General features: G+C 27.0%; 1 protein-coding gene across 1 annotated transcript; it reads left to right on the top strand.

The window, feature by feature from the left end:
• Positions 1–443: 443 nt before the first annotated feature.
• Positions 444–6,062, top strand: LOC114120914 (trifunctional enzyme subunit beta, mitochondrial). The gene is made up of 9 exons (XM_027983008.2): positions 444–709; positions 801–954; positions 2,916–3,291; positions 3,350–3,524; positions 3,586–3,716; positions 4,247–4,462; positions 4,534–4,684; positions 4,749–4,837; positions 5,689–6,062. The coding sequence occupies exons 1-9, from the start codon at positions 640–642 to the stop codon at positions 5,734–5,736; spliced, it is 1,410 nt and encodes a 469-aa protein (XP_027838809.1). The 5' UTR covers positions 444–639; the 3' UTR covers positions 5,737–6,062.
• Positions 6,063–14,129: the final 8,067 nt, after the last annotated feature.

Below are 14,129 nucleotides of genomic sequence, written 5' to 3'. Positions count from 1 at the left end.
TCATATTGGATTCAAATTTAACACTCCTATAATATACAATAGTGATGAACCTAATGTACAGCAGAGCGATACCCACTTACTCGCTTTTTTTGAATTAAGTTTAAATAGTTTTGTATTCACCTATGAAGAGTGGAGATACTTTAACAGTAAACCGAGCAGTAAGCCAGTTAACTAATAGAAAAATACTTCAATATTGAATATACCACTTTTAAGTTTAAAATAGCTTATACTCGTCATGTGTAGGTACTAGAAGAAAATATATGATCCAATGATTCTAATGGTTAGTGGCAGCAGCAAGCAATGCTGGTAGGAGTGATAAATATGTCTTATCAATTTCGTCGTCACGTCCGTAGATTGATAAGAATGGTGATTTCGTGTTTTCGTCCGACGTTGATAGGTACGTGCATAATAATATTTTTTTATCTGTTTATATTATACACATTCACTATTCACTACCTATCTATATTATGCTATAATCATTACTTAGTGGTTTGTACATCAGAAAAACTCTGACCTTTGTTTTCTCTCCGACTCGAACGTGTCGCTATTTCCGCGTTCCGTTTGTTCTCATCAAATCGGGTCGCCGATTCTCACTAACTCTCGCACGCTACCATCGAAACGTCCAGACAAACGGCAACGATGGCGTCCAATCTGTTGAAAAATATCATTAAATTGGATACCCGGGTGTCCGTGTCGCAAAACGTTTGCCGTGAGTATGATACGATGACTCTTGTCGAAAAAATTAAATAAAACTGTCTACATGATTTGTAAACGTCAATGTTTTTGACTGTCTATTGCAGTGCCGATCAGATGTCTGTCGACAGCGTCTCCAAGAGTGAAAGACAAGACTGGCAAGAATATAGTGTTTGTCGATGGGGTGCGTACTCCATTCTTATTGTCGGGCACAGACTACGCTCCTCTGATGCCTCATCAGTTGGCTAAAGAAGCCCTAATGTAAGTCAGTTTGTCATTTTTCAATCAAACAATAAAATATTGTTTGAATAGAATTAGGTTGTAGTTTTTTGTATTTTAATAATAACAATACATGTAGGCATATTTGTATAATATATACTTGAAATCAAAAAATTATTAATTTTAGTTTTAAACAAGTTTTTAGCTTTTTATTTAGGTCAGGTCAACTATAAATATATACCTAGGTACATTTAGTATTTCAATAAACATTTTATTTTCTATTCATTTTATATAACTGTTTAATATGTTATTATGATTACTTATAACATAAAAGGATTTCTCATTGATTATAGTATTGTATATTTATATAACTATGAGTTCACGGATATTAAGCATTATTTTATGCTTTTATATTAATTGTATTATATGAATTGTTCTATAATATTTCCAAAACTTTCAAAATGGTTTTAATATAAAGAAAGTTATGTACATGCTTATTTACAATAGATATAAATCAAACTTATTAATGATTTTATGGTTTGAAAATTAATTTTTATGCTTCAGGAAGTAAAATTAACTGAAGGTCAAGGTATTTTAATTGGGTAACAAACTTTTTACTGGCATGTAGACATAGTATCTTTTTATTTAATTCTAAACTTAATTTATAACTTATAAGTTTGAACTAAAAATAGTACCTTATGTAATTTGTAGTCTGATAAATATTTTGAGATATTTTGATTCTAATTCTATTAGGTAATTAAATAAAATATTAATATTTATTGTTGTAATATTGATAGTAAGATATATTTAAATATTTGAAGTATAGATTTTAAAATCATCTAGATTTTATAATTTTTTTCATACATTGATATAAAATCAATAATAATAATAATATAATCAAATTTATTATTATTGTAAACTATCTTCTATCACCCATTATACCATTAGTTATCACAATAACTGACATTCAATCTTGATATTGAATTTAATTGTATGAAAATATAAAGAATTCTTCAATAGGAAGTGGGTGAACATTCTATGTAGCTATTACCTATTACCTACTTTTAATCAAAGAAAAAAATCCTTACAGTAACTATTTAATAATAATATTATTTTAATTTTAGATGCAATATAATCTAATTATTAAACATTAAACTTAAAAACAACAAAACTTTACAAAACTCAAAAAGTACTAATAACATATTGCTACCAAATTGCATATAAATGAATTATTTTTATGTCTTGTACTTTTCCAATTCAATATTGAATTACTCTATACATTATAGTGTTAAATATATTCTTAAAAAATATTATTTTGAGATTTTATTTTATCCATTTAACATTACCATAGCTTAACTAATAGTTTACTATAGTCTATTAAACTTTAAAATATTTAGAATTTTTAAAATACAGTTGTATTTCAATATTCTTATTAGGTATTTGTATTGATTATAATTAAGAAGATAAGATATGAGTACAATGCTATGGCAAGTAAACATATTTATCATACTTGTTTTGGGTTTTTTTTTTTTAATCAAATTGTTTGCATAAATTGTTATTAATATCGTAAAACATAATGTTATAAGTAGGGTCAGGGACTTAATGCTCTAAAATGCCTCTAAATATGTATGTATTAATGTTCATACAATTACTTAATATTATTTAGAATATATACCTATACATAATGTTCAGAAAAAATATGTGTTAAAAATTGTTTTTATTTTAATACCTAGTAATTGAATTTATCCCTGATTTACACAAAATATTTTATATGTTTTCAATACAATTAGTTCTCTAGAATACAGATATTGCTCTGTTCTGATGCTTAATATTATTACTTAATTAAAAATATGACCTCCAAAAAGTCCATACAACTATGCATAAAAAATTTTTAATTGGCAACCAATTTATTAAAATGCTATACTCTTGTTTAGTTTTGTTTATTTTAATAACTATTGAAGTGAATAAAAATTAAAAAATTAATTTTTTTTGATTTAAATTAGTGGTTTAATGAGGAAAACAAATGTACCCCGCGAAGTTGTTGATTATATTGTGTATGGTACAGTAATACAAGAAGTAAAGACTAGCAATATTGGACGAGAAGCTGCCCTTGCTGCTGGATTCCCTCATTCAGTCCCAGCTCACACTGTTACAATGGCATGTATCAGTTCAAATCAAGGTATCACAACTGGAATTGGCCTGATTGCTGCTGGTGCATACGATGTAATCGTAGCAGGTGGTGTTGAATTCATGTCTGATGTTCCGATTAGGCATTCTCGTAAAATGAGAAGTCTACTTTTGAGAGCAAACAAAGCTAAGACACCATTAGACAAATTGAAACTTCTCTCTACATTTAGACCAAACTTTTTACTCCCAGAGGTATGTTAATAATCTTTTGTATTCAAAATTAAAGCTAACATATTGTATATGTATTTAGTTGCCAGCTGTCGCAGAATTCAGCTCTGGCGAGACCATGGGTTTCTCAGCAGATAGATTAGCTGCTTCGTTCAAAGTCTCTCGAGAAGAACAAGATCAATATGCTGTCAGATCACACACTATGGCTAAAGAAGCTCAAGACAAAGGATATTTGACTGATATTGTACCTTTCAGATGTATGTGGTTTATATATTTGTTTATACAGTTTTAATTATCAAAAATATTTATTTTATTTAGTACCGAATTCGTCTAAAGTAATTGAAAAAGATAATGGAATTAGAGTGTCTCCTATTGATAAATTAGCAAAATTGAAAGCAGCTTTTGTCAAACCACATGGTACAGTAACTGCTGCAAACTCATCATTTTTGGTATGTAGAAAATATAAGAAACAACAAAATTAGAATATTTTATTGTTAAATGTGTATAATTTGTCAATTAATTATACAGTAGAACTCCGATTATCCGGACTAAATTATGTCAAGAGTCGTTTGGATAAACAAATATCCGGATGATTTATGTATGATATATCAAAGGTTATATAATTGTATGAGTATATTCTATATATGTGTTTATTATTAATATGTGTGTAATATAATTTAAAATTCACAACCATAAACAAATAATTTTATTAAAATATTTAGCTGAAACAAAATAAGTTTTAATTATAATATGTGACATATTTTAAAACTTAAAAAAGGTGACTTTTCTTTTTTTTCTCGTCTAGTTGATTGGCGTTCGGATAATCGGAGTTCTAATGTATTTCATTTATTTTTTATTGTGTGTGTTACCTGTTAATAATTTTTAGTTGTATATTTAAATTAAAATAATTTTCTATGAATAATATAAGTAAAATATGTTAAATATTTATATTATATATATATATTTTTTTACTTTTTAGACTGACGGTGCATCAGCTTGTCTCATAATGACTGAAGAAAAGGCCAAGCAATTAGGTCTTAAACCTAAGCTTTACTTAAGAGATTTTACTTATGTGGCTCAAGATCCCATTGATCAATTATTACTTGGGCCAACATATGCTACACCCAAAGTATTAGAAAAAGCGGGTTTGAGCGTCAAAGATATTGATGTGTGGGAAGTACATGAAGCTTTTGCTGTAAGTATCTAATACAAACAATTTTCAGTGCATTATTTGATTTTTAATTTTATTTATTTGCTGTATGTCAGGGACAAATTTTAGCAAATCTTAAAGCTATGGATAGTGACTGGTTTGCCCAGAAATACATGAACAGGCAAAGCAAAGTAGGAGTACCAGATCTGTCTAAATGGAACAACTGGGGAGGATCGTTGAGTATTGGGCATCCTTTCGCTGCAACTGGTAAATTTATAATTATTTTTATAAACAATTTTTTCATTTATTAATTTTTTATTACTATTTATAGGAGTACGTTTAACGGTTCACACTGCCAATAGGTTAGTGAGAGAAGATGGTCAATTTGGTTTGATTGCTGCTTGTGCCGCTGGTGGACAGGTAATTTAAATCTATTTCCATATAGTGCATAGGTATTATACTAAATCAATGGCATAATCTTATTTTTTTTTCTATAATGCTTTTCAAAAACACTCATTTATATTATTTTATTCTGTTAGTAATAATTTTTAGTGAAATTAATTTTGAAGCTATGAATATTGGGTGATGTTTCAAATAATTGGGAATAAATTAAATTATGACCCACAGTTATTCTATATTGGATCATAGAGAAAAAGTTTATTGCTATGAATGTCATACAAATTAATTATACAGTTCCTTTTTAGTTAATATTTAAGTCATACAAGGTATTTATTTTTAAAGCGGAATAATACATGGAATAAATTATAATTTCAAAATTAAATTTAACTTACCATTTAACCCATTTCTTATCCAAAATATTATATACGTAACTAAGATAATGCACATAATTTCAATGTTTGTATCTTAGTATTATTTATAACTTCCAAGCAGAATATTAAGGAATATAATATACTAACTATAAAAAGGGAATAACTAGTATATATTTTTATTTTTTTTATCAAACATAACTGGCGAGTTTAAACAAAACTGCCAAATAATGTTAGTGTCAAATTTGACATAAATAGAAAAAGTTTTAGATCAGTACTGCCATCAAAACTTGACTTGTCAAAAAACTGGGCATTCTCTTTTGGACATAGTATGTTACAAAAGCATAAATTAACATAAATATTTTTCTAAAAGCAATGTTTCAATATATGTTCATTGTCAATTGATTTAATGTTATCTATCAATAATCTATTTAATCTATGCATAATGCATATACAAACAATTATTGAATGTGAATTTTATACGCTTTTTATGATGTGTTTTAGGGAGTCGGCATGATTGTGGAAAGACATCCAGATGCTACAGCTTTGTAAATTATACTTGTAATCATGTACAAGTACCACGTGGTAAATTGGGAGTAAAATAAACTCAAATTAATTGATTATGAATATTATAATGTTTATTTTTAAAAATTGTTATTCCACTTGGTTCTTTTTCATTTTATGCTTTTTTTTTATTTTGGTCTTAAGAACGAACATACCCCATAATAGTTAGTATTTAATGTATTATTTACTGATTTGTAATTTGTTTTTGTTCAAATAATTAAATATATTTTAAATTTTTTAACTATTGTATTCTACTAAATTGTTATATTTGCTTAATTCAAAATTGTTGAGATTAAAGTTTATTTTTATGATAATATATCTATTTTTCTATAATCCTTTAATTTAGTAGGTAGAACATCTTTAGCGGTCATTTGTTCACATACCTTGAATGTTATTGCTACAAATTAAAAATCTATTTACTAGCAGCATCATAAGAATTGATTGTAAATACAAGAAGCAGTACCTACCAATGTTCCTGTATATTGGGTATAAACTATAAATTAAACAAATTAAATTACTTATAATAAATTGTATTGTATTCTAATTTAATATAGAAATATTTTAAAAAGTAAAAAATTAATTTTAAATATTGGTTTTAGGAAGACACTACACCTGCATTTGTTGTCTCCACTATACAAATGCATAATATAATAAATCTATACTCAGTTCATATTTAGCTTTGTTAGTTTCAATATTGGAGTGAATCAACCTGTTATGAAATTGAATAGTTCTGTGTTTGTATGGAAGTTTTTTATGGTAATCTAATTTTTTATTCAGTTTTACATATTATACAAAATAGTACAGTTTGACAATACTTAAAACTCTCTTATATAAAACGGAATTAACAGAATTTAAAGTTTGTCATAAATATTTACCTAGGTTATAAATACTGTATTTTATAAACTAATATTGTCTAATATACTGATACAATATATTGCATGTATACGTATAAACAACATAGGTATGCAAAAAGCAAAATATAATATTGTAAGTAAGACCTTCTTAGTTCTTATATTATGAAACACATCTTATATGTTTATCACTAACATGTGTGATTTTCTTATAATAAAATATTAAAAAATCTAGGAATATTCAGCCCTAGTTACAAGAAGTCGTTATACATTATAACTTATAATGCTATATTATTGTCTATATTTACGAAGGTTCGAATGAAACGAAGTTATCAAAAACAATTTTACGTTATACATTGGTTACAATAATTTTCCTACTATTACCGTGTTTTTTCTTGACATGGGCGTAAGTCATAACCTACTATACATATGGTTAAGACCATTTTTTTGTGATAAAAAAAAAAAATAAATAAAAATTGCAATATCGTATTAACCCACCGATATTTATGGATAATAAGTGTGTTACTCATATTTGTGTAATGTGTAGGTATTATATTTTGATTATTTATTTTTTTTAAAATTATTAATTACCCATCTGTGAGTTGTGACTGATTAATGTTTATAAAACATTTTGAATTTTAACAGAATATTTTTAATCGTACCTCGTGGAACGTAGTGATAATTGTGAAGCCACTATTCATCAATCACTAGCATAGTTATTTGTTCCTTAGAGGTTCGAGTGTTTAGTGGTTAAAATTTAATTTGTTAATTTCTTATGACTATACTACTAACTAGGTCATTTGCTTACCAATATTTTCTGGTACACATCATTAATCATCATATTATACCATATATTTGTAATGAACTAAAAAAATATAATAAATAAATTTTTTGTTTTATTTTTAGTGTTAAGATAATAATATGATTATATGACAACATCAAAAAATAGAGCCAAAACTTTGATTGCTGATACACTGATATCATAAAGCAATTATACTCTACGACTGATACAGAGAAAGCTTTTAAAAACAATAAAATACATTCCGTAGACAGTTTTAAAAAATGATAAAGTACTTATGTTTCCTTTTAAAATTCTACTTGAAACTACCTACCTAAAGAGCCTAGATAAATTATTATATAGGCTCTCTATACCTACCTAATTATGTGGTTATTTCATGATAAAACAATACAAAAGATTTTTTGGTTGACAGAAACAGTTGAAGCCATAAGACAAGATGGTGAAAAAATAAATTCAAGTACCTATTGTGATAAAGAGATTGAAAACAATATGCGAAAAAGGTAAATGTGTTAATCCAAACTTGTGCGTTATAAATAGAAAATGTCAACATAAATGCTGGGAAAAATCGCTAGAAAATTACAGGGAAAGTATATTTGATATTTTTTGGAAATTATACCCTTTTAAGGGGTTTAAACTATTTAAAATAAAAAATGCACAGTAATTCTTAAAATAATCGCGAAACAACACCAAAAAAGTGGGCTAGTGGCTACCTCTCCACTGTAAATAATAAGTTTGAGTGTAGTACCTCGTTATGCAAAATTACGTCACTGTAATGTACCTATGTGGCTATGTATTAAGTGTGAATTCAACGATAAATCACACGAAAAACAATTTTGAGTGAAGATGGGTTGTCAGCCTATATTCATATTAATCACATAAATAATATTTTATTTATTTTTATTTATGTGAATGAAATAAAAATATAAAATTTGTAATAATGATAAAGATTGTTTAATATTTTATATTTATATTGTGCCTGTAAAATTGTAATATTATTATCATCGTAATGGTCTCGCGCGCGCAATGACCGACCGACCGACACAGTGCAACTACTGGTAACGGGTCGCCGCGGCCGAACGCGTTATTCAAACTCATCTTCGCGGTCTCGTTACATTTATTTCGTTGGTATACATAAATAAATTATAATAATTACAAAACGAGAATAATTAAGGTTACGATACGCATATAATATGTACGCGATAAGATAAATTGATCTCATCGTATATTATTCAATTTAAATGTCTATAATAGTATAACTACATTTAGTACATTTTATAAAGTTCTTGAGCGAAATAATAAAGTCGGCGGACGGTGGTCATCGATAAATTTTAAAATAGAATAAGAAGGAAATAAATAGTACCTTATTATAATATCTTAGGTTGAGTTCATGTGAGTGTTTCATTCCAATTTCCAATAATGCAAAGAATTTAGAACTGTTTTCAAAAACGACAAACGCACAATCTTATTCAACGAATTAACGAAAGCATAAGGTATAATATTTCTAATTTTACTTCATTTATATCGAATTTTGACATTTTAAAATAAAGGCATATTCCTACTTAGTAATAAATTGTATAAAACACTGTAGATACACAATACACATATCGGACACATGTAACACCTATGCATTTTTAAAATTTATATTGCTTTTTATACATGTTATATATTTACTTTTATCTACCTATTGTTTATATACTCGTAAATTATGATATATTAATATTGAAACTCGACACAAATGCCAAATTAAATTTATCTTGTATATCGTTGACGATTATAATATTTTCGTACATTTATCTTATTGATTTTATATTATGTCACGCCAATTTTGACATACCTACCATTATAATATTATGATTATATGTATTATATAAATTTATCCATATATACATGCGCAATGACGACCTTTCAGAAGATTCTGCGTAAGTCTGTGTGTGCAATTTTAACGACTGCAGTTCTATAAGAATTTAATTTATTGACCATGATATTCCCCTCCTCATCTATTTAATACTACCAAAAGTTTTTTGTGCATTATTAGCATCAATTTTCACAGTAGGTAAACGTACATATTGTATATAATTAAAACCTTTATTTAACTTTCTTAATCTTAACTTATACAACCGAAAAGAGAAACGCAGTTAGAGATATTAAAAGTTAAACACACATACATAATATGTATAATGTATATACTATATAATATATGATGTAAATAACCTTTTTGCAATTTTGTTATACCTAGTGCGGTTGACAACGAACAGATTCGGGTCTTAAATACAAGCCAAGTTTTGCCAAGGTACACGAAACTGCAGAGACTACTCCGCTAATTCTATACGTACTTCAAAATTTCAAACATCACAATATTACCTATATTATAGGTATAGTTAATCAAAAAACGAAAAACCAAATATTTGACGCTTGTTTCATTGTTTGTAAAAATATACCGAGCAAGCCACGCGCCCTAAATGGAACGCCGCTCGTATGAGTGTGTAAATAACACGGTACCCATGTTATTATAGGTAAGTGTCGCTTACTTATAATACTTATAATATTGTGCCGTGACTTGGGTGTACGTTTAGTATAAAAGGTATTCAAACTGTAATAACAAATCGATTATCCAATGAATGGTATATACTATATATAGTCTATAATATAGATACCTACAGTATATAGTTCGCATAATCCGTTAACTGTTTACATATTATATTTTATTAACAATATAGATGTGCAAATTCTTAATAATTTAATAACAGATTAAGTGATTTAATATTCAATTGTAAATCACTGCATAACTTTGCATTATCTCATAATATATATATATATATTTATAATATAGCCATATAATATAGGTAGGCAAAACGGTCTGTGTGGCGTGCGGGTCTAGCTGTTATTATTTTTCACACGACTTCTAAAGCCCAAGATCGAACAAACTCTCAACAACATTTTTCTATTTATTAGCTTCGCTAAACCTCGACGAATCATCATACCAATTGACACGGAGAATAATTCGAATTCTGTATTAAGCTAAATATAGACGGTCTTTGGTTATATTATACAGGTATTTATATGAAAAAATTATCCAATCGGAAAATTAATGGATTAAACGGGATACCTACGATACCTGTGCCTATATAAATATATATAACAAGTTAATTTTTAATCAATTACTAGCCAATCGGGGGAAAAAAAAACTAAATATCTTTAAATTGTATATCTACTTTTTATCTATAGCTAATCATAATGTATTAAAATCGGAATTTTGATTAAAACGGCTGCTGTAATTATAAAGTAAAAATTTAATCTATTCATTTAAACAGTTATCCTGCTGTACACTGTATTAGTATTAGGTATATACATACTTGCCCGCCGAATATATTATTTATAACAACGGTTTTACGATTACGTTTTAAAACACTTGTAGGTACATAATATTATATACATATACCGTGACCAGTTAAAAATAGTTAAAAGTATAGTTACCACTTTTAATTAATAAAATAATATGTTTTATTATACGGAATACAAATAAATGTACCTATCGTATTAAATTACATTTTTGCACAGTTATATTCATTATGATGGTTATTTGATTGCATGTTTCAGTGTACCTATATATAGTTTATAATCGATTATAATTCTTAAGTTATCAGTTACAAATACAAAACAAAAACTTTATAAGAAAATTCAATTTTTATTTTTATTCTTAAATAAAAGCACTGCATAACTGAAAATAAACGTAATGTTTACCTGATGAAAAGTAACATAATTTAAGCCTCTAAAACTATCTGATGATATAATAAAAATTGAGCAAATAATTTTAATAATTAATAATGATTGTGTATGTTTAAAGATTATGACCGATTTGATTGGCATATTATTATTATGTTTTTATTGTTTTTCACCTAACGCTTATTATACTTAACTCTGTTTTTGTAAAAATATAATAATGTAATCGTGATTTCGTACAATCATTATATTATAATCTAGTTTTAATTCGAATTTAACATTAATTGTCGATTTTTGACCGCACATCACAAACTGAAACTTTGGAGTTCGGATGATCGTATTAAAATATTGTATGATTTTAGCTAGTTGTACTATGCAAGTAGAACGTGTGCTGGATAATAGTAGATGCTAAAGATGTCTAAAACGAGATATAGTTCAATTATAAATTTATAACCGAAAATACTTTATAATAATTATTGTCAAGACTTACTATTTAACCAAATTTCTGTTCAGGAAAAAAAAATGAACCGAATGGTTGAGTGGTTGTATGTGCGATAAGTCATCCGTAAACCCACAGACGTGCGACGTGCATTCAGATGAATCAATTCTTTCAGTCTCATATTATTATTATAAAATATAACGATTTGCTGATAATCGCTTCTCTTTATGCGTATGAATTCAATCCAGGTTACGAATGTTGAGACAACACATTTTAATATTATAATCGTATTCAAATGGGGTTATCGTTGTAAACGTTTTTTTTGTATCTTTTGAAATCGATTCTTTATGAATATAAAATATTATAAATGGCACTAGTAACTAAATAGTATTAATTTAAATTTGAAAAACTTATGAAAAAATAATCATGCTTTAAATCATTGGTTGTTTGAGAATTTATAATGATATAGGTATTTATTATATTGGTATAAGTAGATGGTACATTTTAGACTTTAACAATAATTATAATGACAATATTATACAAAAACTATAGATCGCGGCCAAACCTACCAAATGTGATTGTAATTATTGAACATGAAAGACTTGTGTACATAAAAAAAACAAATTATTTGTGCCAAAATACAATATAAAATAACTACATTGGTACAAGCGTATGGTACTATATAGTAATACTATTTAACGTACCTACCTATCTGATTTATTTTATCTAATCATTTTTGGATTTTATTTAAATATAATTTTAAGTACTCGCATTGTTATTACAGTTATTACATAAAATTGTTTCGTTTGTATGATTTTTTATCACTAGGTATTATCCGTCTTATACCTTATAATTTTTAATGAGCAATTGTTAGAGTTTAAATATATTTTCTGAAATAGAATATTTTTCTTGAGATGAAAATTCAAAAAAATATTCCGATTATGTTCACTATTAACATATACATTTTTTTTATGTTGACTACTGTCACATTATACTGATATTTATAAATACGCTTGTTTGTATTTAAAATTTATCAAAAATAATGTTGAGAAAACAGTGAATGTTTAGGTACAGTACCTACCTACACTAAAAGTTTAACGGGATGGATTTGAAGTAGTTTATTGATAATAGATCTAACCTATAATTATTAATTAATTATTTGTTGGTTGAGTCACTTTGTATATTTAATGCTATTAAATACCTAAAAATAAACAAATAAATATTTTTTGATTTAATAAATTTGACGAAAAATCATCTTATAAGCGAGAATAACTCAAGTCTACTATAAGAAAAAATAGTAGGTACACAATGTATTTTTATTAACAAATTCGATTATTATTTAATACAATTTAAAGTTGTACAGCCATTACAACCACTACTTATATTAATCAGATGTTATTAAAAAAATTAAAAAAATTAACCGACCTATTCTTAACCGACTTAGTTAAAATTTTTTTCCATATTAATTTTAAGCGTTTAGATGGTTATAGTAAGCTGTTTATTTCATTATTTGATAGTATTGCGTTGTCACGATGAGTTTGTATACCCACATAGTAGAGAATCCGTTAATACTTTGCGCAGTGATACTTACAACGGTGTGGTAGGATATTGAATAGTAAATCGGATCGGATCGAGTAGGTTCGATAGAAGAAGAGTGTAGGAAAACGAACAAACTAACATTTCTTTGGTATCAACCTTGTTTCCGGTAGAATTCATTGAGGTGTATCTATCTCATATCTGTACGTCAAATGTAATAATTGATTGAAACTTACCAATACATATATTATATTCATTAATGTATTTGTGCTTGATTCATTTATATCTTACTTCAATATAATAATATAATAATAAATATTTTTCAATCGATTGCTAAATACGACAACGCGTGTAAACGCTGTTTATTATAACACATAGGTATAACAATATAATGTTTAATTTATATATCATCAGTTTTGCTGGTATTACTATTGTGTTCCCGTGGACGATTTCTCCAATTTTGTGGACATAAACGATGGCGACGTGATGACCGCGAGAATTTTTCGCAAACGTCATCGACAGACCTACATATAATGGGAAAAACATCAGATTTAACGCGAAGGACGTGCCGAAAATATCGACGTCGAGCGAGCAAACATATTATTATCTCTTTGATGTTTAATATATATATATATATATTTATATATCAAAATATTTACTATTGCTTTCATCAGTTTTACAAGGAATAACCGAACGAATGATAGACTTGTAGTTTAGTTTGATATTTAATATAATATGATTATATTATTATATTACAAACAATTGCGTAGCAAGAAGATGGATAAAAAATCGAATTACAGACGAAATGGCGATTAAACGGACTATAAACGTATGGAAAAAAATACCTACCTTCCTGAGGATACGTATCATCATCATAATGCCGTTTATGACGGAAGTGTATATTGTCTTGTTGTGTCTGCAATAATGTATATATACTATATAGGTACTATGGAGAACTTTTTTTATACACCTACGAATACTGTTTGATTATTTCGTCGGTCGTATTGTAGTCCGTCGATTATATTACATTATTATT

Source organism: Aphis gossypii, chromosome 3 (genome assembly GCF_020184175.1).
Source record: "Aphis gossypii isolate Hap1 chromosome 3, ASM2018417v2, whole genome shotgun sequence".
In the NCBI taxonomy this organism is placed as follows: domain Eukaryota; kingdom Metazoa; phylum Arthropoda; class Insecta; order Hemiptera; family Aphididae; genus Aphis; species Aphis gossypii.
Note: the sequence above shows the minus strand (reverse complement) of the source record. Positions and strands in the feature narration are given on the sequence as shown.

What these genes read in the sequence shown, in the direction of transcription:
- LOC114120914 (XM_027983008.2), top strand. Translation starts at nt 640, where the DNA reads ATGGCGTCCAATCTGTTGAAAAATATCATTAAATTGGATACCCGGGTG. An exon ending in TGATATTGTACCTTTCAGAT is followed by an intron (nt 3,525 to 3,585) that starts GTATGTGGTTTA and finishes TATTTTATTTAG; the next exon opens with TACCGAATTCGTCTAAAGTA. An exon ending in CTTGTGCCGCTGGTGGACAG is followed by an intron (nt 4,838 to 5,688) that starts GTAATTTAAATC and finishes GATGTGTTTTAG; the next exon opens with GGAGTCGGCATGATTGTGGA.